Genomic DNA, 15,005 nt, shown 5'->3' on the forward strand with positions numbered 1-15,005 from the left:
CTCATGGCTCCTAGTTGTATTCGTTAACCACTGAGCCATGATGGGAACTCCAAGTGAAGGGTTTTTAAAGGCAACATTAGGGGAGAGGGTCGCAGTGTATCTGATTACCTAATGGACAGTCTTCTGATTGGCTGGTGGTGAGATAACCAGGTGGCATTTCGAGAGCCAACAACATCAACCTTTTGGTTTCAGCTGGTCTGGGATCTGTGTACTTGTGGGCAGAGTGCAGTTAACTTCTTCCACTTAGTGGAGGTTTTAGTATCTGTAAAACAACAGAAGGGTCTGTTGTTCAGAATATTTAAGTAGCCCTCGAGGAGGAACTAAAGATCCTTGACTTAGTTTTACAGCTAAACTATTATTATTTTGTCTTGCTTAACTCTTTTCCTTTGTTCTTGCATTTTCTCACATCTCTGAATTAATTTGCTCTTTGAAACTTGGAGAAGGCCTAAGAGGCTAAAGTTTTTCTATAAACTAGGGGCAGGGGACACTGGGGTCTGTCCCCGAGTCCTGCTTGGTTTCACTACAATGACCATTGCCTTACAACTATCTGTCGAGTACTTGTTAACAATTCTATTCTATTTTGGGTTTTTTTTTTTTTTTGGTCTTTTTAGGGCTGCACCTGTAGCATATGAAAGTTCCCAGGCCAGGGGTCGAATGAGAACTGTAGCTGCCAGCCTATGCCATAGCCACAGCAACTTGGGATCTGAGCCATGTCTGCAACCTACACCACAGATCTCAGCAATGCCAGATCCTTAACCCGCTGAGTGAGGCCACAGATCGAATCCACACCCTCATGGATACTAGTCAGTTTTGTTACCGGTGAGCCACGATGGGAACTCCTTGTTTACAATTCTTTTGTGTATTTCCTAGGAGTGGAAGCAGTTAGTAATTCTATGTCTAGCTTTTGGAGGAAATGGCTAAACTGTTTCCTGCAGTGGCTACACCGTTCTACGTTCCCACCAGCAATGAATTAGGATTCCAGTTTTGCCACATCCTCTTCAGTACTTATTTTTGGTAAGTTTTGCCACACCTGGGGCATATGGAAGTTCCCAGGCCAGGGACTGCATCCGAGCCACCAATGCGACCTATACCACAGCTGCAGCAACACTGGATCCTTAACCCAATACACCAGACTGGGGATTGAACCCACAGTGACCTATGCTGCTGGAGTTGGATTCTTAACCCACTGCACCACAGCAAGAACTCCAATACTTCTTGTTTTTTAAAAAAAACTTATTATAGCCATTTTAATATCTGTGAGGCGATCTCATTGTTGTCTTGTTTTGCATATACCCCTAATGACTGCTGATGCCGAGGAGTTTACCACGTGCTTAGTGGCCATTTGTATATCTTCTTTGGAGAAAGTCTATTGAAGTTATTTGGGCTTTTTTGAATTGGGTTTTGTATCTTTATTGAGTTTGGAGGAGTTCTTTACATACGAATCCCTTATCAGATATGTGATTTGCAAATATTTTCTCTCATTCTATGGGTTGTCTTTTTACTGTATAGTATTCTTTCATGAACAAAAATTAAAAATTTTGTTTTTTGTGTTTTCTTTTTTGGCCACACCCGCTGTGTGCAGAAGTTCCCAGGCCAGGGATCAAACCCACACCATGTAGGGAACTGAGGTGCTGCAGTGACAACGCTGGACCCTTAACCCATGGCACCACAGAACTCCCCAAATGTTTAAATTTTGAAGTCCATTTTATCCCTGTTTGTTGTTATTGTTGCATAGTGTGTTGTTACGTGTCATAGTCCAGAATCCATTGCTAAATCTAAGATCATGAAGATTTACCTGTGTGTTTCTTCTAAGAATTTTATGGCATTAGCTTTTACATCCAGGTCAATATACCGTTTCGAGTTAATTTCTGTATATGATGTGCAGTAGGAGTCCAAGTTCATCTTTTTGCATGTGGAACTCCAGTTGTCCTTGTGCTGTCTGTTGAAGAGATGATTCTCTCTCCATTGAATGGATTTGGTACTCTTTTTGAAAATCTATGGGCCATTATACATTGGGTTTATTTCTCTATTCTCAATCCGATTCCATTGGTGTATATGCTATCTTTTTGCCAGTACCACACTGTCTTGATTACTTTAATTTTGGAGTAAGTTTTTAAATCCAGAAGTGCGATTTGTACAACTCAGTTCTTTTTCAAGATTGTTTTGGCTATTCTGGGCCCATTACAATTGCCGTGTAAATTTAAGGATTGGCTTTTCCTTTTCTGCAAAAAAGCCTGTTGGAATTTTTTTGTGTCTTTTTTTTTTAGGGCAGCGTGTGTGGCAATGATGGAATTTCGATAGGGGTTTTATTGAATCTGCAGATCTCTTTGGGTAGTATTGACATCGAAACCAAGGGTATTCATCAGTCAAATCCATTAGATGGGCAACCTGCCTTCACTTATCAAGCTCACTTTAATCATGGCTACAAAAAAACTTCCATGTCCAACAACTGTCACGTGGCCCAAACAGTAAGATATTTTTTGCCTAAGTTATCTTTCAGGAACTTTGAGTCAGCTATGTCCAATTTGAGCTTGAGCTGGTAAAGACTGGTTAAGGCCACCAGGTGAGTTCCAGGGACCTTTTGACCCAAAATTCCACCTTCAGAACCTGCTGACATTGGCATTTTCTGAATGTATCCTGTGAAGCAGCCTGCAGCTTGGCTGCTCCTGTGCAGAACGATGATTCTCTCACCTTCTGATTTCCAGGCAGCTTTCCCCACACTCCTCATGCCTCAACTTTCTCCTATAAATATCCTGAACCCCTTGGCTTCAGACAGGTGGATTTGAGATTTGTTCTCCCATCTCCTCACCTGACTGCCTTGTGAATAATCCCTTTACTGCACGTCTCCGAGTACTGGCACTTGGCTTGCTACTTGTTGAGCAGATGAACCTGGTTTGGTTGAGTAAAAATATCTTAATGATAGTAAGTCCTCCAGTCCATGCACACAGGATGTCTTTCCATTTATTTCTCTCTTCTTTAATTTCTTTCAGGAATGTTTTTAGTTTTCAGTGCACAAGTCTTTTACCTTGGTTAAGTGATTCTTAGGTTTTAAAAAATGCATTTGTGGGAGTTCCCATCATGGCTCAGTGGTTAATGAATTCAACTAGGAACCATGAGGTTTCGGGTTCGATCCCTGGCCTTGCTCAATGGATTAAGGATCCGGTGTTGCTGTGGCTGTGGCATAGGCTGGCAGCAACAGCTCTGATTCGACCCCTGGCCTGGGAACCTCCATATGCCATAGGTGCGGCCCTAGAAAAGACAAAAAAATAAAAAAATAAAAATGCCTTTGTAAGTAGAATTGCTCTCTTCATTCCTTTTTCTTCCTTTCTTCCCTCCCTCCCTCCCTCCTTCCTTGCTTGCTTGCTTTTTAGGGCCACAATTGTGGCATATGGAGGTTCCCAGGCAAGGGGTTGAATCAGAGCTACAGCTGCTGGCCACGGTATTGCCAGATCCGAGCCACGTCTGTGCCTACACCACAGCTTACGGCAACGCTGGATCCTTAACCCACTGAGTGAGGCCAGGGATGGAACCCGCATCTTCAAGGATGCTTGTCAGGTTCGTTAACCACTGAGCCACGATGGGAGCCCCCATTCCTCTTTCCGATTGTTCATTACTTGTATACTGATTTTTGTGTATTGATATTGGGTCCTGCAACTTCAGTGAATTCATTTATTAGCACTGGTAGCTTTATTTTAGGTTCTTTGGGGTTTTTCCCCCATGTCTAAGATGGTGTCATCAGTAAATAGATATGTTTCTTCCTTTCCAGTTTGGATGCCCTCTTGCCTAACTGACCTGGCGAGAACATCCAGTACAGAATTGAATAGCGATGGTGAAAGTAGCCGTCCTTGTCTTATCGCTGATCTTAGGGAAAAGCTTTCAGTCTTTTCATCATCCAGTATGATGTTCGCGGTGGGACTTTCACACATGCTCGTGATCATGCTGAGGAAGTTCTTTTTTATTCCTAGTTTTCTGAGGGGTTCTTTTTTGGTGATAATACAGTGTTGGATTTTGTTGAGTCCCTTTTCTGCATCAGTTGAGGTAATCATGTGTTTTCCCCCCGTCATTCTATTAATCTGATATATTACATGGGTTGATTTTTCATATGTGGACCCACTCTTGCATTCATGGGTTAAACCCCATTCGGTCATGTGGTGTAATCTTAATATACTCTTGGATTTGGTTTGCTGTATTTAGTTGAGGATTATTGCATCTATATTCATAAGGGATGTTAGTTTAATTTTTTTTTTTAGTAGAAGATTTTTTTTTTTTTTGGTCTTTTTGCTATTTCTTGGGCCGCTCCCGCGGCATATGGAGGTTCCCAGGCTAGGGGTTGAATCGGAGCCGTAGCCACCGGCCTACGCCAGAGCCACAGCAACGCGGGATCCGAGCCTCGTCTGCAACCTACACCACAGCTCACGGCAACGCCGGATCGTTAACCCACTGAGCAAGGGCAGGGACCGAACCCGCAACCTCATGGTTCCTAGTCAGATTCGTTAACCACTGCGCCACGATGGGAACTCCAGTTTAATTTTCTTATATCTTTGTCCGGCTTTAGTATAATGCTAGCCTCATAGAATGAGTTGGGAAGTTTGTTGGAAGAGTTTAAGTAGGATTACTATTAATTCTTCTTTAAATACTTGGTAGAATTCTTGGACTTTTCCTTATTGTGGCACTTTAGGTTATTTGTGCATTTCTGGGAACTTGCCCATTTCATTTAAATTATCTTATTTGTTGGTGTTCAGCTCTTAATAGTAGTTTCTTTTTATTTTTATTTCTGTTTAGTAGTAATGTGTCTACTTTTAATTTATGATTTTTAGTGATTTGTCTTCTTTTTTTTTTCTTTGTCAGTCTAGCTAAAGTCTTGTTGATTTCGTCGATCTTTTCAAATTGATTTTTACTTTCCAGGTAGTTCCTGTCATGGCGCAGCAGAAATGAATCCGACTAGGAACCATGAGGTTGCGGGTTTGATCCCTGGCCTCACTCAGTGGGTTAAGGATCTGGTGTTGCCAAGAGCTGTGGTGTAGGTCGCAGAAGCAGCTCAGATCCCACATTGCTGTGGCTGTGGTGTAGGCCGGCAGCTGTAGCTCTGATTCGACCCCTAGCCTGGGAACCTCCATATGCCGTAGGTGTGGTGCCTAAAAGACAAGAGACTATATATATATATATATACACACACACAACGTATATATATATGTCTTTTTGCCATTTCTTGGGCCACTCCCAAGAAATATATATATATTTATGTATATATATATATGTATGTGTGTGTGTGTGCATGTGTGTGTGTGTGTGTGTATATAGTCTTTTGTCTTTTAGGCACCACACCTACGGCATATGGAGGTTCCCAGGCTAGGGGTTGAATCGGAGCTGTAGCTGCTGGCCTGCACCTCAGCCACAGCAACACCAGATCTGAGCCGAGTCTGCGACCCACAGCACAGCTCACGGCAACTCTGGATCCTTAATCCACTGAGCGAGGCCAAGGATTGAACCGGCATCTTCATGGATGCTAGTCAGGTTTGTTTCCACTGGGCCACAATGGGAACTCCCAACAAAAATATTTTTTATTCATTGATCATCCTTATGTTTTACAAGGATCATTTATTTTTTTTTTGCTTTTTATTTTATTTTTTTGTCTTTTTAGGGCCATACCCGCGGCATATGGAGCTTCCCAGGCTAGGGGTCCGATTGGAGCTGTAGCCACTGGCCTTGCCACAGCCACAGTAACACAGGATCCAAGCCGTGGATATGACCTACACCACAGCTCTCGGCAATGCTGGATCCTTAATCCACTGAGTGAGGCCAGGGATCAAACCTGCGTCCTCATGGATGCTAGTCAGATTTGTTTCTGCTGAGCCACAACAGGAACTCCGAACAGGATCATTTAAAAGTCTTAAGTTAGTTCAAGGGGCCCTGCCCCCTCCTCAGGCATCTGGGAGGGCCCTGCCCCCCATAGGTTTCACCCTTTCCTGTGGGCTCTCTCCCCGACACATTTGTTAAAAATCAAACCTGAATAAAACTACAAGTTTAAGATAAAAAAAAAAAAGTCTAAGTGAGTTCAAGTCATCCCTCACTCACAAACCCCCTGTGGGGTTCTCATTTACTTGTCAGGGTCCTCAAAGTGGTCTAAGAGCCCTGCCCGGCCCCCACTCCCATCTGGACCTTGCTTCCTCTTCCCTTCCCCTCACTCTCCTTCCTGCCACACTGGCCTTCTTGCCCTTCCTCAAATCGCCAGGCACACGCCAACCTTGGGGCTTTCACTGTTCCTCAGGTATCCATGGGACCTGTTCCCTGAGGGCCTCTCTCACAGGCCGCTTTCTCGGTGGGCCTTACTTGCTCACTCTACGGTCCCGCACCCCACCTCTGACCAGACACTCCCTCTATTCGTTTCCTGTGGTTGCCATAACAATGACCACAAACATGGTGGATTAAAACAGGAGAAATTGAATCTGCCACCATCAGAGAAGGCAAAAGTCTGAAATCGAGGTGTCAGCTGGGCGGTGCTCCCTCCACAGGTTCTAGCAGCGATTTCGCTGCTCCTCTTTTTCAGTGTCTGGAGCTTCCAGGTGTTCCTTGGCTTATGGCTGCATTACTGCAATGCCTGCCTCTGTGGTCACATGGTCACCTCTTTTTCTCTGTGTATCTCTTTTTTGAAGTGTACAGGTGTGTGGCCTTAAGTGCACTTAGAGTGTTGCGAAATGAGTTCTCCAGAATGTTCCCATCTTACAAATCTGAAACTATGTACCCATTAGGCAACTCCTCTTCCCCCCACCCCAGCTTTTTGTAACCACCCTTCTACTTTCTCTGAATTGGACTACTCTAAATAATTCATATAATTGGAATCATAGAGTATTTGTCCTTTGAGACTGGGTTATTTTACTTAGCGTAATGTCCCCAATGTCATCCATATTGTAGCATATTGCAGAATTTCCTTTTTAAGGCTGAATAACATTCCACAGTACATATATATCATATTTCGTTTCTTTCTTGTCTGTTTACCCATCAGTGGACATTTGGGTTGCTTCTGCTTCTCGGGTACTGTTAAGAGTGCTGTAGGAGTTCCCGTCATGGTGCAGTGGAAATGAATCCAACTAGGAACTATGAAGTTGCCGGTTTGGTCCCTGGCCTCACTCAGCGGGTTGAGGATCCGGCGCTGACATGAGCTGTGGTGTAGGTTGCAGACGTGGCTCAGATCTGGCATTGCTATGGCTGTGGTGTAGGCTGGCAGCTGTAGCTCTGATTGGACCCCTAGCCTAGGAACCTCTATACGCCGCGGGTGCAGCCCTAAAAAGACAAAAAGACAAAAAAAAAAAAAAGAAAGAAAAAGAGTGCTGCGAATATGGAGGTGCAGATATCTTTTCAAGATCTTGCTTTCAATTCTTTTAGAGATCTACCCGGAAGTGGAATGCTGGGATATATGGCAATTCTGTTTTTAAGTTTTCGAAGAACTTCCATACAGTTTTCCACAGTGGTTGCATCATTTTACATTTCCACCAACAGTTCACAAAGGTTCCAGTTTCTGTGTGTGTGTGTGTTTATAGTGGCAATTCAACTTATTTTCTTTTTTTCTTTTTTAAATTTTTTAACAGTAGCCATCCTGATGGCTGTAAGGTTATCTTCGTGTCTCTCACAAAGACACCTGTCACTGATTTAGGGCCCACATAGATAATCCAGGATTATTTCATCAAGATCCTTAATTACATTTGCAAGACCAGTTCTCCAAGTAAGGTCACATTCACAGGTTCCAGGGACTCAAACATTGACATATCTTTTGGGAGACCACCCTTCAACCCATTATTCTCCCTTTATTTTCCTGCTTGATACCTATTCCATCTGACGTATATTTACTCATTTATTATCTTGTTTATTGACAGACAATAATCAAAATATATCCATGAGGACAAACATTTTTGTCTGCTTTGTTTCCAGGGTTTAGAATACTGTCTGGATGGAGTTCCCATCGTGGCTCAGTGGTTAACGAATCCGACTAAGAACCATAAGGTTGAGGGTTCGGTCCCTGTCCTTGCTCAGTGGGTTAACGATCCAGTGTTGCCGTGAGCTGTGATCCTGCGTTGCTATGGCTCTGGCATAGGCTGGCGGCTATAGCTCTGATTCGACCCCTAGCCTGGGAACCTCCACATGCCACGGCGGCCCAAGAAATGGCAAAAAGACAAAAACAAAACAAAACAACAAAAAAAACACTGTCTGGCATAAATGGCTATTCAGCGGATATTGATTAAATGAAGGGTGGCTAGCCTAGGTAAATACTGGCAGAAATTCCCCCTCCCTCCTTTGAGGGGAAAAGGTTGGGATGTGGGGGATTAGATTACCTACAGCAGGTTTCTTCCTGTAGGAATGCAATCTCCTTAAGATTACCCATCAATTAGGACACACTTCAGGGTTCTCTTTAACGGAAAAAAAATTAGAAATACAAGGATTTCTCCTTGTGGCACAGCTGAAAGGAATCCGATTAGTATCCACGAGGATACAGGTTCAATCCCTGGCCTTGCTCTGTGGGTTAAGGATCCTGGGTTGCTGTGTGCTCTGGTGGTAGGTCGCAGATGTGGCTTGGATCCCAGGTTGCTATGTCTCTGGCCAGCAGCTGTAGCTCTGATTTGACCCCTAGCCTGTGAACTTTCATATGCCACAAATATGGCCCTAAAAAGCAAAAAAAAAAAAGGGGGGGGGGGAATGCAAAAACCTTGCTTCTGTTGTCAATTAGGATTCCTTGGATAAACGGCAGATTTTGCGTCTAGGGCAGGAAGTGTACAAAATGGAATGCAAGGTGGCCCCTAACGACTAACAGAATTATGTCAAAAACCCAGTGTAATGATTTTTTTTTTCTTTTTAGGGCTACACCTGCAGCACATGGAAGTTCCCAGGCTAGGAGTTGAATCGGAGCTACAGCTGCCGGCCTATGCCACAGCCACAGCCATGCCAGATCCCAGCTTCCTCTGCAACCTACATCACAGCCCGTGGCAAGGCGGGATACTTAACCCACTGAGCAAGGCCAGGGATGGAACCCGCATATGGTTACTAGTTGGGTTCTTAGCAATGAACCACAGTGGGAACTGAGGCAATTCTAAAAAAGAATTTAAAACAAAGTTGCAACCTTCTTTTGCTCTAGTTCCATGCCCAGTAAGAAAATTTCTGGTTTGGTTTTCACCTTTCTCTGTCCACCAAGAGGGGTGCTATAACCAGAAGAGCTAAACAGGCCTCATGGCCCTCCTCACTCCGAGTTTTCCTCAGTTTCCCAAGCCCAGGTCCTCAGTTTCACCTTGCACCAGTTCAAAGTCCATAGGGAGAAGGAGACAGAGAATCTTGGAGAAAGGAGGAGCTGTCAACAGCAAACCGGTTAAGTCACCGAAATGGGAAGCCTGTCCCCCATTGGATTTGGGTGAGATCACAGGCTGTCATCATGACTGACTTATGAATGTGGCCAGACTGTAACAGAAATGCTGAGCCGTACATCAATATTTAAAAGTCAGAGTTCAGGCGTTCCCGTTGTGACTCAGCGGTAACAAACCGGACTGTATCCATGAGGACTAGGGTTACATCTCTGGCCCTGCTCAGTGGGTTAGGGATGCAGCCTTGCTGTGAGCTGTGGTGTAGGCCAGTAGCTACAGCTTGGATTGGACACCTAGGCTGGGAACCTCCATATGCTGCAGGTGCAGCCCTAAAAAGGAAAAAAAAAATAAAATAAAATAAAGAGAAAAGAAAAGATTTCATAACAAAATCCACATTTCCAGCTTCTGAAAGAGATTTTTTTTGTTTTTTTTTTTGCTTTTTAGGGCTGCATCCCCGGCATATGTAAATTCCCAGGCTGGGGTCAAATCGGAGCTACAGCTGCCAGCTTACACCACAGCAACGTGGAATCTGAGCTCAATCTCTGACCTACATCACAGCTCACTGCAACGCCAGGTCCTTAACCCACTGAACGAGGCCAGGGATCGAACCCGCATCCTCATTGATACTAGTTGGATTTGTCTCCGCTATGCAACATCAGGGAACTCCTGAAAAGAGATCTTAAAAGAGGCTTTTTTTGAAGTGGTGCTGCTCAGGGAGGCTCGCCTCATAAAATTTCCTTAAAAGTACAAGCATGTTTGCCTTGGTCCACCTGCCTTAAGAGATTAAGAGCAGCATACACACCACCAAGCCCTCTAAGAGAGCTTCTGTAGGGTTTCTTTGGGTTTAGCAAGGAAGGCAGGTAGCAAAGCAAGCACTGGACCCCACGTGCACTTGGCACAGGCCCATCGCAGCCACGAGGCCAGGTTTCGTTGTACTCCACATCGCTCTCCACTCTGAGACCTAAATCACTGCGGGCCAGCGGACGAGACCCACAGCCCAAGCGACCGCAGGTCCCAAATCTTCACCCAGGGGACAGACAGTGTCCGACAAGTTGAGAGAGAACCACAGGGCTGGAGTACACACACGAGACGCCGCCGAGCCCCGCCCTTTGGGAGCACAGTCTAGTGACAATTAGACCTTCTCGCATCTTCCCTCCTGCCACACATCTCTCACTCGGACTCAATCTCCGCCTCCGCTTCCCTGAATCACACCCCAGGGTGACTACTTGTGAATACTTCAGTGTGTACCCCGAGTAGAGGAGTGTCAGAAAAACAACCACGGCAACACCGTCATCATAAGCAACAAAACCGACAAACTCCTAAAATCAGGAACACCTCGGCCTGCGAGAATTCCCACTGGCTCGGAATGTCGTCTCCGGTCGGCTGGTTTGCATCTTCGCCAAGTCCCGGCCCCCAAAGCCCGGGCAGGCCGCTCCTTCAGGCAGCTCCAGGCACTCCTGCACCCCAAACGGGCTCTCTCACGCAGGCACCTGCCCGGCGGGATCTCCGAAGGGTCCGCTGGTGCCTGGACTCCGCCCTTCCCACCTCGGGCGGACCCCGAGTCCGGCAGCCCGCGTGGACCCAACCTTCCACTAACCAACGCTCCACTCAGCGAGGGAGGTGGACCCGGAGCCCAGACGAGCGGGGCGCAACGCCGGATGTGGGGGGCGAAGGGGAGGGTGGCCGAGCGGATTAGCGCATGCGTCGTGCCCGCTCGGCCGTCCAGTGTCTACGGCGAGCGCGGCGCAAACGCGCGCAAACGCGCCCCGACAGAAAGCCCTCGAGGGCGGGTGAGCGAGCCGACAGCGCCGCGTAAAGGAGACCACGCCTGCGCGTCTCGCGCGTGCGCCCTCTCCCTTCGGCCGCGCCGCGGGGCCGAAAAGCAGGAGTTCGGCGGAGGCGGGGCGGGCGTCACTGCGCACGCGCACTCCGTGCCCGGTCTCGTTGCGTCGTCTGGGAGCGCGACGCAGGTGCACGCATGCGCACTGGTTAGCGGGCGCGCGTTGGCAGGTGTCTGGGTTGGGCGTCGGCGGGCGATGGGGCTGCCGGCGCTGCTGCTGCTTGCGCTTTGCGCGGCGGGCGCTCGGGGGCTCTACTTCCACATCGGCGAGACCGAAAAGCGTTGCTTCATCGAGGAAATCCCCGACGAGACCATGGTCATCGGTCAGGCGGGGCGAGGGTGGACTGGGCCCTGTTTGTCCCCCACACCCGGTTGGGCTCCCCACTCTAGCACTGCCCCGAAGGCGCCAGGCCTTGCCTGGCGAGCAGTGCCCCAGCGGAGTGTGGGGTGTGGGAACCCGGCGGACTAGGCGGGTTGTGACAGCTCTGTCTGCTCCGCAGGGAACTACCGCACACAGATGTGGGATAAGCAGAAGGAGGTCTTCTTGCCCTCGACCCCCGGCCTGGGCATGCACGTGGAGGTGAAGGACCCCGAAGGCAAGGTAGGGCTACCGCTGGCCGCGCTTAGGCCGTGGCACAGGCGCATTGCAGACCGCATCAGGCCGACTTTCACCAGCTCTCTGGGGGGGTACAGAGTTCTGAAGACGTGAGCTTGCACTTGGAGAGGTCAGAGTAGAAGGAGAACCTCTCACTGCTGTGTTGCAGGTGGTGCTGTCCCGGCAGTATGGCTCAGAGGGCCGCTTCACCTTCACTTCCCACACTCCGGGTGACCATCAGATCTGCCTGCACTCCAACTCTACCAGGATGACACTCTTTGCTGGTGGCAGACTGGTAAGAGTGTTTTCTCTTTAGCCGCGGCCCAGAATCTCTCACTTGGTTTCAAAGTTTTGTCTTTGTGGCACAGTCACAGTTAAGAATTAGATGCTGCCCTTGTGTCCCACAGCCAGGGACAAGAGTGGGTTCCTTAGTCTGGAACAGAGTTTCGACCCCTCAGTGTCTCTGACCTTATGACCTTAGGGTCTATCCCTGTTTCCTCCCAGCGTGTGCACCTAGACATCCAGGTTGGAGAACATGCCAACAACTACCCTGAGATTGCTGCCAAGGATAAACTGACCGAGTTGCAGCTCCGAGCCCGCCAGTTGCTTGATCAGGTGGAACAGATCCAGAAGGAGCAGGATTACCAAAGGGTAAGGGCATGTCATTGTATTTGGACATGGCAGTTGACCTTCATACCCGTTATCCCTGCTGGAAATTTCTGCTCAGGGCCTTCCCTACTTGGGAGATAAGCTGTTGGGAGAGAGATGAAGGGTATCAGTCTTAGCTAGGCATCTTTCAGCTCAGTAGGATGAAACGGAGAGAGAACAGTTCACCCTCTGGCAGTAGCCACTGCTTACCTCTTTACCTTGGGATCGTGCTTGAAATGGTAAGAGCATGGTTTCTGTCCTAACCGCCAACCCTCAGGGGCAGCATGCCACTTCCTTGGGGTACTCCCAGTGGAATCAGAGGCGGTGTTTCAAAAAGCATTTGATGGCGTACCTGTCATGGCTCAGCCATGACGAACCTGATTAGTATCCATGAGGACACAGGTTCAATCTCTGGCCTCAGTCAGTAGGTTAAGAATCTGGCGTTGCCGTGAGCTGCGGTGGAGGTCGCAGACATGGCTCGGGTCCCAAGTTGCTGTGGCTCTGCCGTAGGGGGCAGCTACAGCTCCGATTATTAGACCCCTAGCCTGGGAACTTCCATATGCTGCAGGTGCGGCCCTTAAAAAAAAAAAAAAAGAGCATTTGGTCGCACAGTCGAGGAGTCACACAGGAGGGAGGGGGCCTCAAAACAGCTGGGACTGTCTCTCCTGCACACTTAATCCCGGGTCCCCTGTTGTGCGCAGTATCGTGAAGAGCGCTTCCGTCTGACCAGCGAGAGCACCAACCAGAGAGTCCTGTGGTGGTCCATCGCGCAGACCGTCATCCTCATCCTCACGGGCATCTGGCAGATGCGTCACCTCAAGAGCTTCTTTGAGGCCAAGAAGCTGGTGTAGTGTCCTCTCCACACGACCCTCTCCTCTCACCTCAGTTATTTGGTACTTTCCCCACCCACTACCTTCTCCACCTGAATTTCGAGGGAAAAAAAAAAAAACGAAAAAAGAATATAAGCCACGTTGGTTCCGTGGCAACAAAGCATTCAGATCAGCCACTTGTTCACACTGGTTTTGGAGGACACAGGACATTCGTCCAGGCTCTCACAGATCTGTCTTCGGGTTCATGCAGAGTCAGAACTGGCCTAGGACTAAGTCTTGCTTCTTTCGCCTCCAGTGATTCCCCTCCATCGTATCACAAAATGAGCCAATGAAAAATCCCTCCTCCTTCTTTAACCTCTCTCTCCGTCTGCTCCTGCCGTAGGCGACCCAGATGCCTCACCGCGGAGGCCCCACCTCCCTGCTGCCCTGTCAGTCCTGGTTCACTCAGTGGCTTTGTGAATGTAAATAAGGGGTAGGGGCCCCAGAGGATCGAAATGTTTTTCTATATATTAGAACTATTTTTTGATAAAATTATATATTTTCCTTGCTAGTTGAAGTGTTACTGCCTTTGTGTGACTAGCTGAAAACACCAGAGCAGCCCCTTCTGCACTGCGTCATCCACCCATTTTTGATAAGTAGGGCGGCAGCGCTCAGCATTTCGGCTCTCAGGGCCTCATCAGAGGGCCAGGCAGGACCTCCCTGGGACGCCTGGGAGTTCCCCATCGCTCAGGCCCTCGGCAGACTGAGGTAGTGACAGAGCTAGCACAAGGCAGGCCACGCTCACCCCCCTTCCCTTGCCCTTATTTAAGCTGTTGTACATGTTTTCTTCATGGGAACCAGATTTGGTTCTTTCTACAGATTTTGCCAGTGAAATAAAAACGTGTTGTAGTAGTTGTGTTTGAAATGAAATCAGAAGGGAAGTGGCAGAAAGGCTCCTGCTCTGGACTCCCTGGCGGCCAACCTAGAATGGCCCTCATGTGGGCGTGGTGTGCCAGGGCTTGGCCCGACGGGGCCTCGGGGTGTGGGAACACACAGGGTGATGGCTCAGCCATTCAGAGGTCCGCCGTTAGCCCTGTCAGCAAGGAACCCTGCGAGGACAGTAAGTGTCTGCGTCTAAGCTCCCGGAAATCAATATAAACACGTCTTGGTATGTGTCCCTCATACTCTTCCTCTGTGTAAAACTTAATACCGTTAGTTGCCCATTCGTGACATTTTGTTTCACAGTTTTACTTATTATTTACTTATTATTTAAAAATACATTATTTAATTGATGTACAGAACCAAATTCTCCCTTTGTTTTTCTCTTTGTGTTCTCCACTATTCCATATATGTACCTATTTTTACTTAGAAAAGTTCATGCCATTTAGTTTTGTAGGCTTTGCCATTTCATATTTTTATAAGTATTTAAAAATTTTAAGTTCTAGATGGCCATGTTAATAGTGAGGTGAAATGCCAAAATTCTTCGGCTGTTTAAAGTGGTTCTCAGTTTTCTTCATATAAGAATTAACACAAGGAGCGTCAGATGGCTTGGCATTAGCTGTGTGGCCCTCTGGCCTGAGGCTCTCGGGGAGTATGGGACGTGTGAGGCAGGGGACACGTTCTGCTCTGTGGCTGTCCCTAGAAACCTATCCAGCAGAGCCCACACTGGAGCCTGGGATGTAGGAATACAGGAGATGCAGGGAAGTGCTGGGATGGCCTCCGGTATGTCCAGCTGTGCAACTCAGGCTCGGAGGCCAGAATCTCCTCGC

General features: G+C 47.7%; 1 protein-coding gene across 1 annotated transcript; it reads left to right on the forward strand.

Annotated features, from left to right (window-relative positions):
• The first annotated feature begins 11,292 nt into the window (after nucleotides 1-11,292).
• TMED4 (transmembrane p24 trafficking protein 4) lies at nucleotides 11,293-14,148 on the forward strand. Its single transcript, XM_047763557.1, has 5 exons — nucleotides 11,293-11,507; nucleotides 11,685-11,785; nucleotides 11,949-12,074; nucleotides 12,284-12,430; nucleotides 13,129-14,148. Exons 1-5 carry the CDS (start codon nucleotides 11,381-11,383, stop codon nucleotides 13,276-13,278), a joined length of 651 nt encoding a protein of 216 aa, XP_047619513.1. The 5' UTR covers nucleotides 11,293-11,380; the 3' UTR covers nucleotides 13,279-14,148.
• Nucleotides 14,149-15,005: the final 857 nt, after the last annotated feature.

The sequence above is a fragment of the Phacochoerus africanus genome, chromosome 16, assembly GCF_016906955.1.
Source record: "Phacochoerus africanus isolate WHEZ1 chromosome 16, ROS_Pafr_v1, whole genome shotgun sequence".
In the NCBI taxonomy this organism is placed as follows: domain Eukaryota; kingdom Metazoa; phylum Chordata; class Mammalia; order Artiodactyla; family Suidae; genus Phacochoerus; species Phacochoerus africanus.

Bases quoted from the DNA above. Each gene is read 5' to 3' on its own strand.
- TMED4 (XM_047763557.1), top strand. From the start codon at position 11,381: ATGGGGCTGCCGGCGCTGCTGCTGCTTGCGCTTTGCGCGGCGGGCGCT. The intron at 11,508-11,684 runs GTCAGGCGGGGC...TCTGCTCCGCAG, and splicing joins CGACGAGACCATGGTCATCG to GGAACTACCGCACACAGATG. The intron at 12,075-12,283 runs GTAAGAGTGTTT...GTTTCCTCCCAG, and splicing joins TCTTTGCTGGTGGCAGACTG to CGTGTGCACCTAGACATCCA.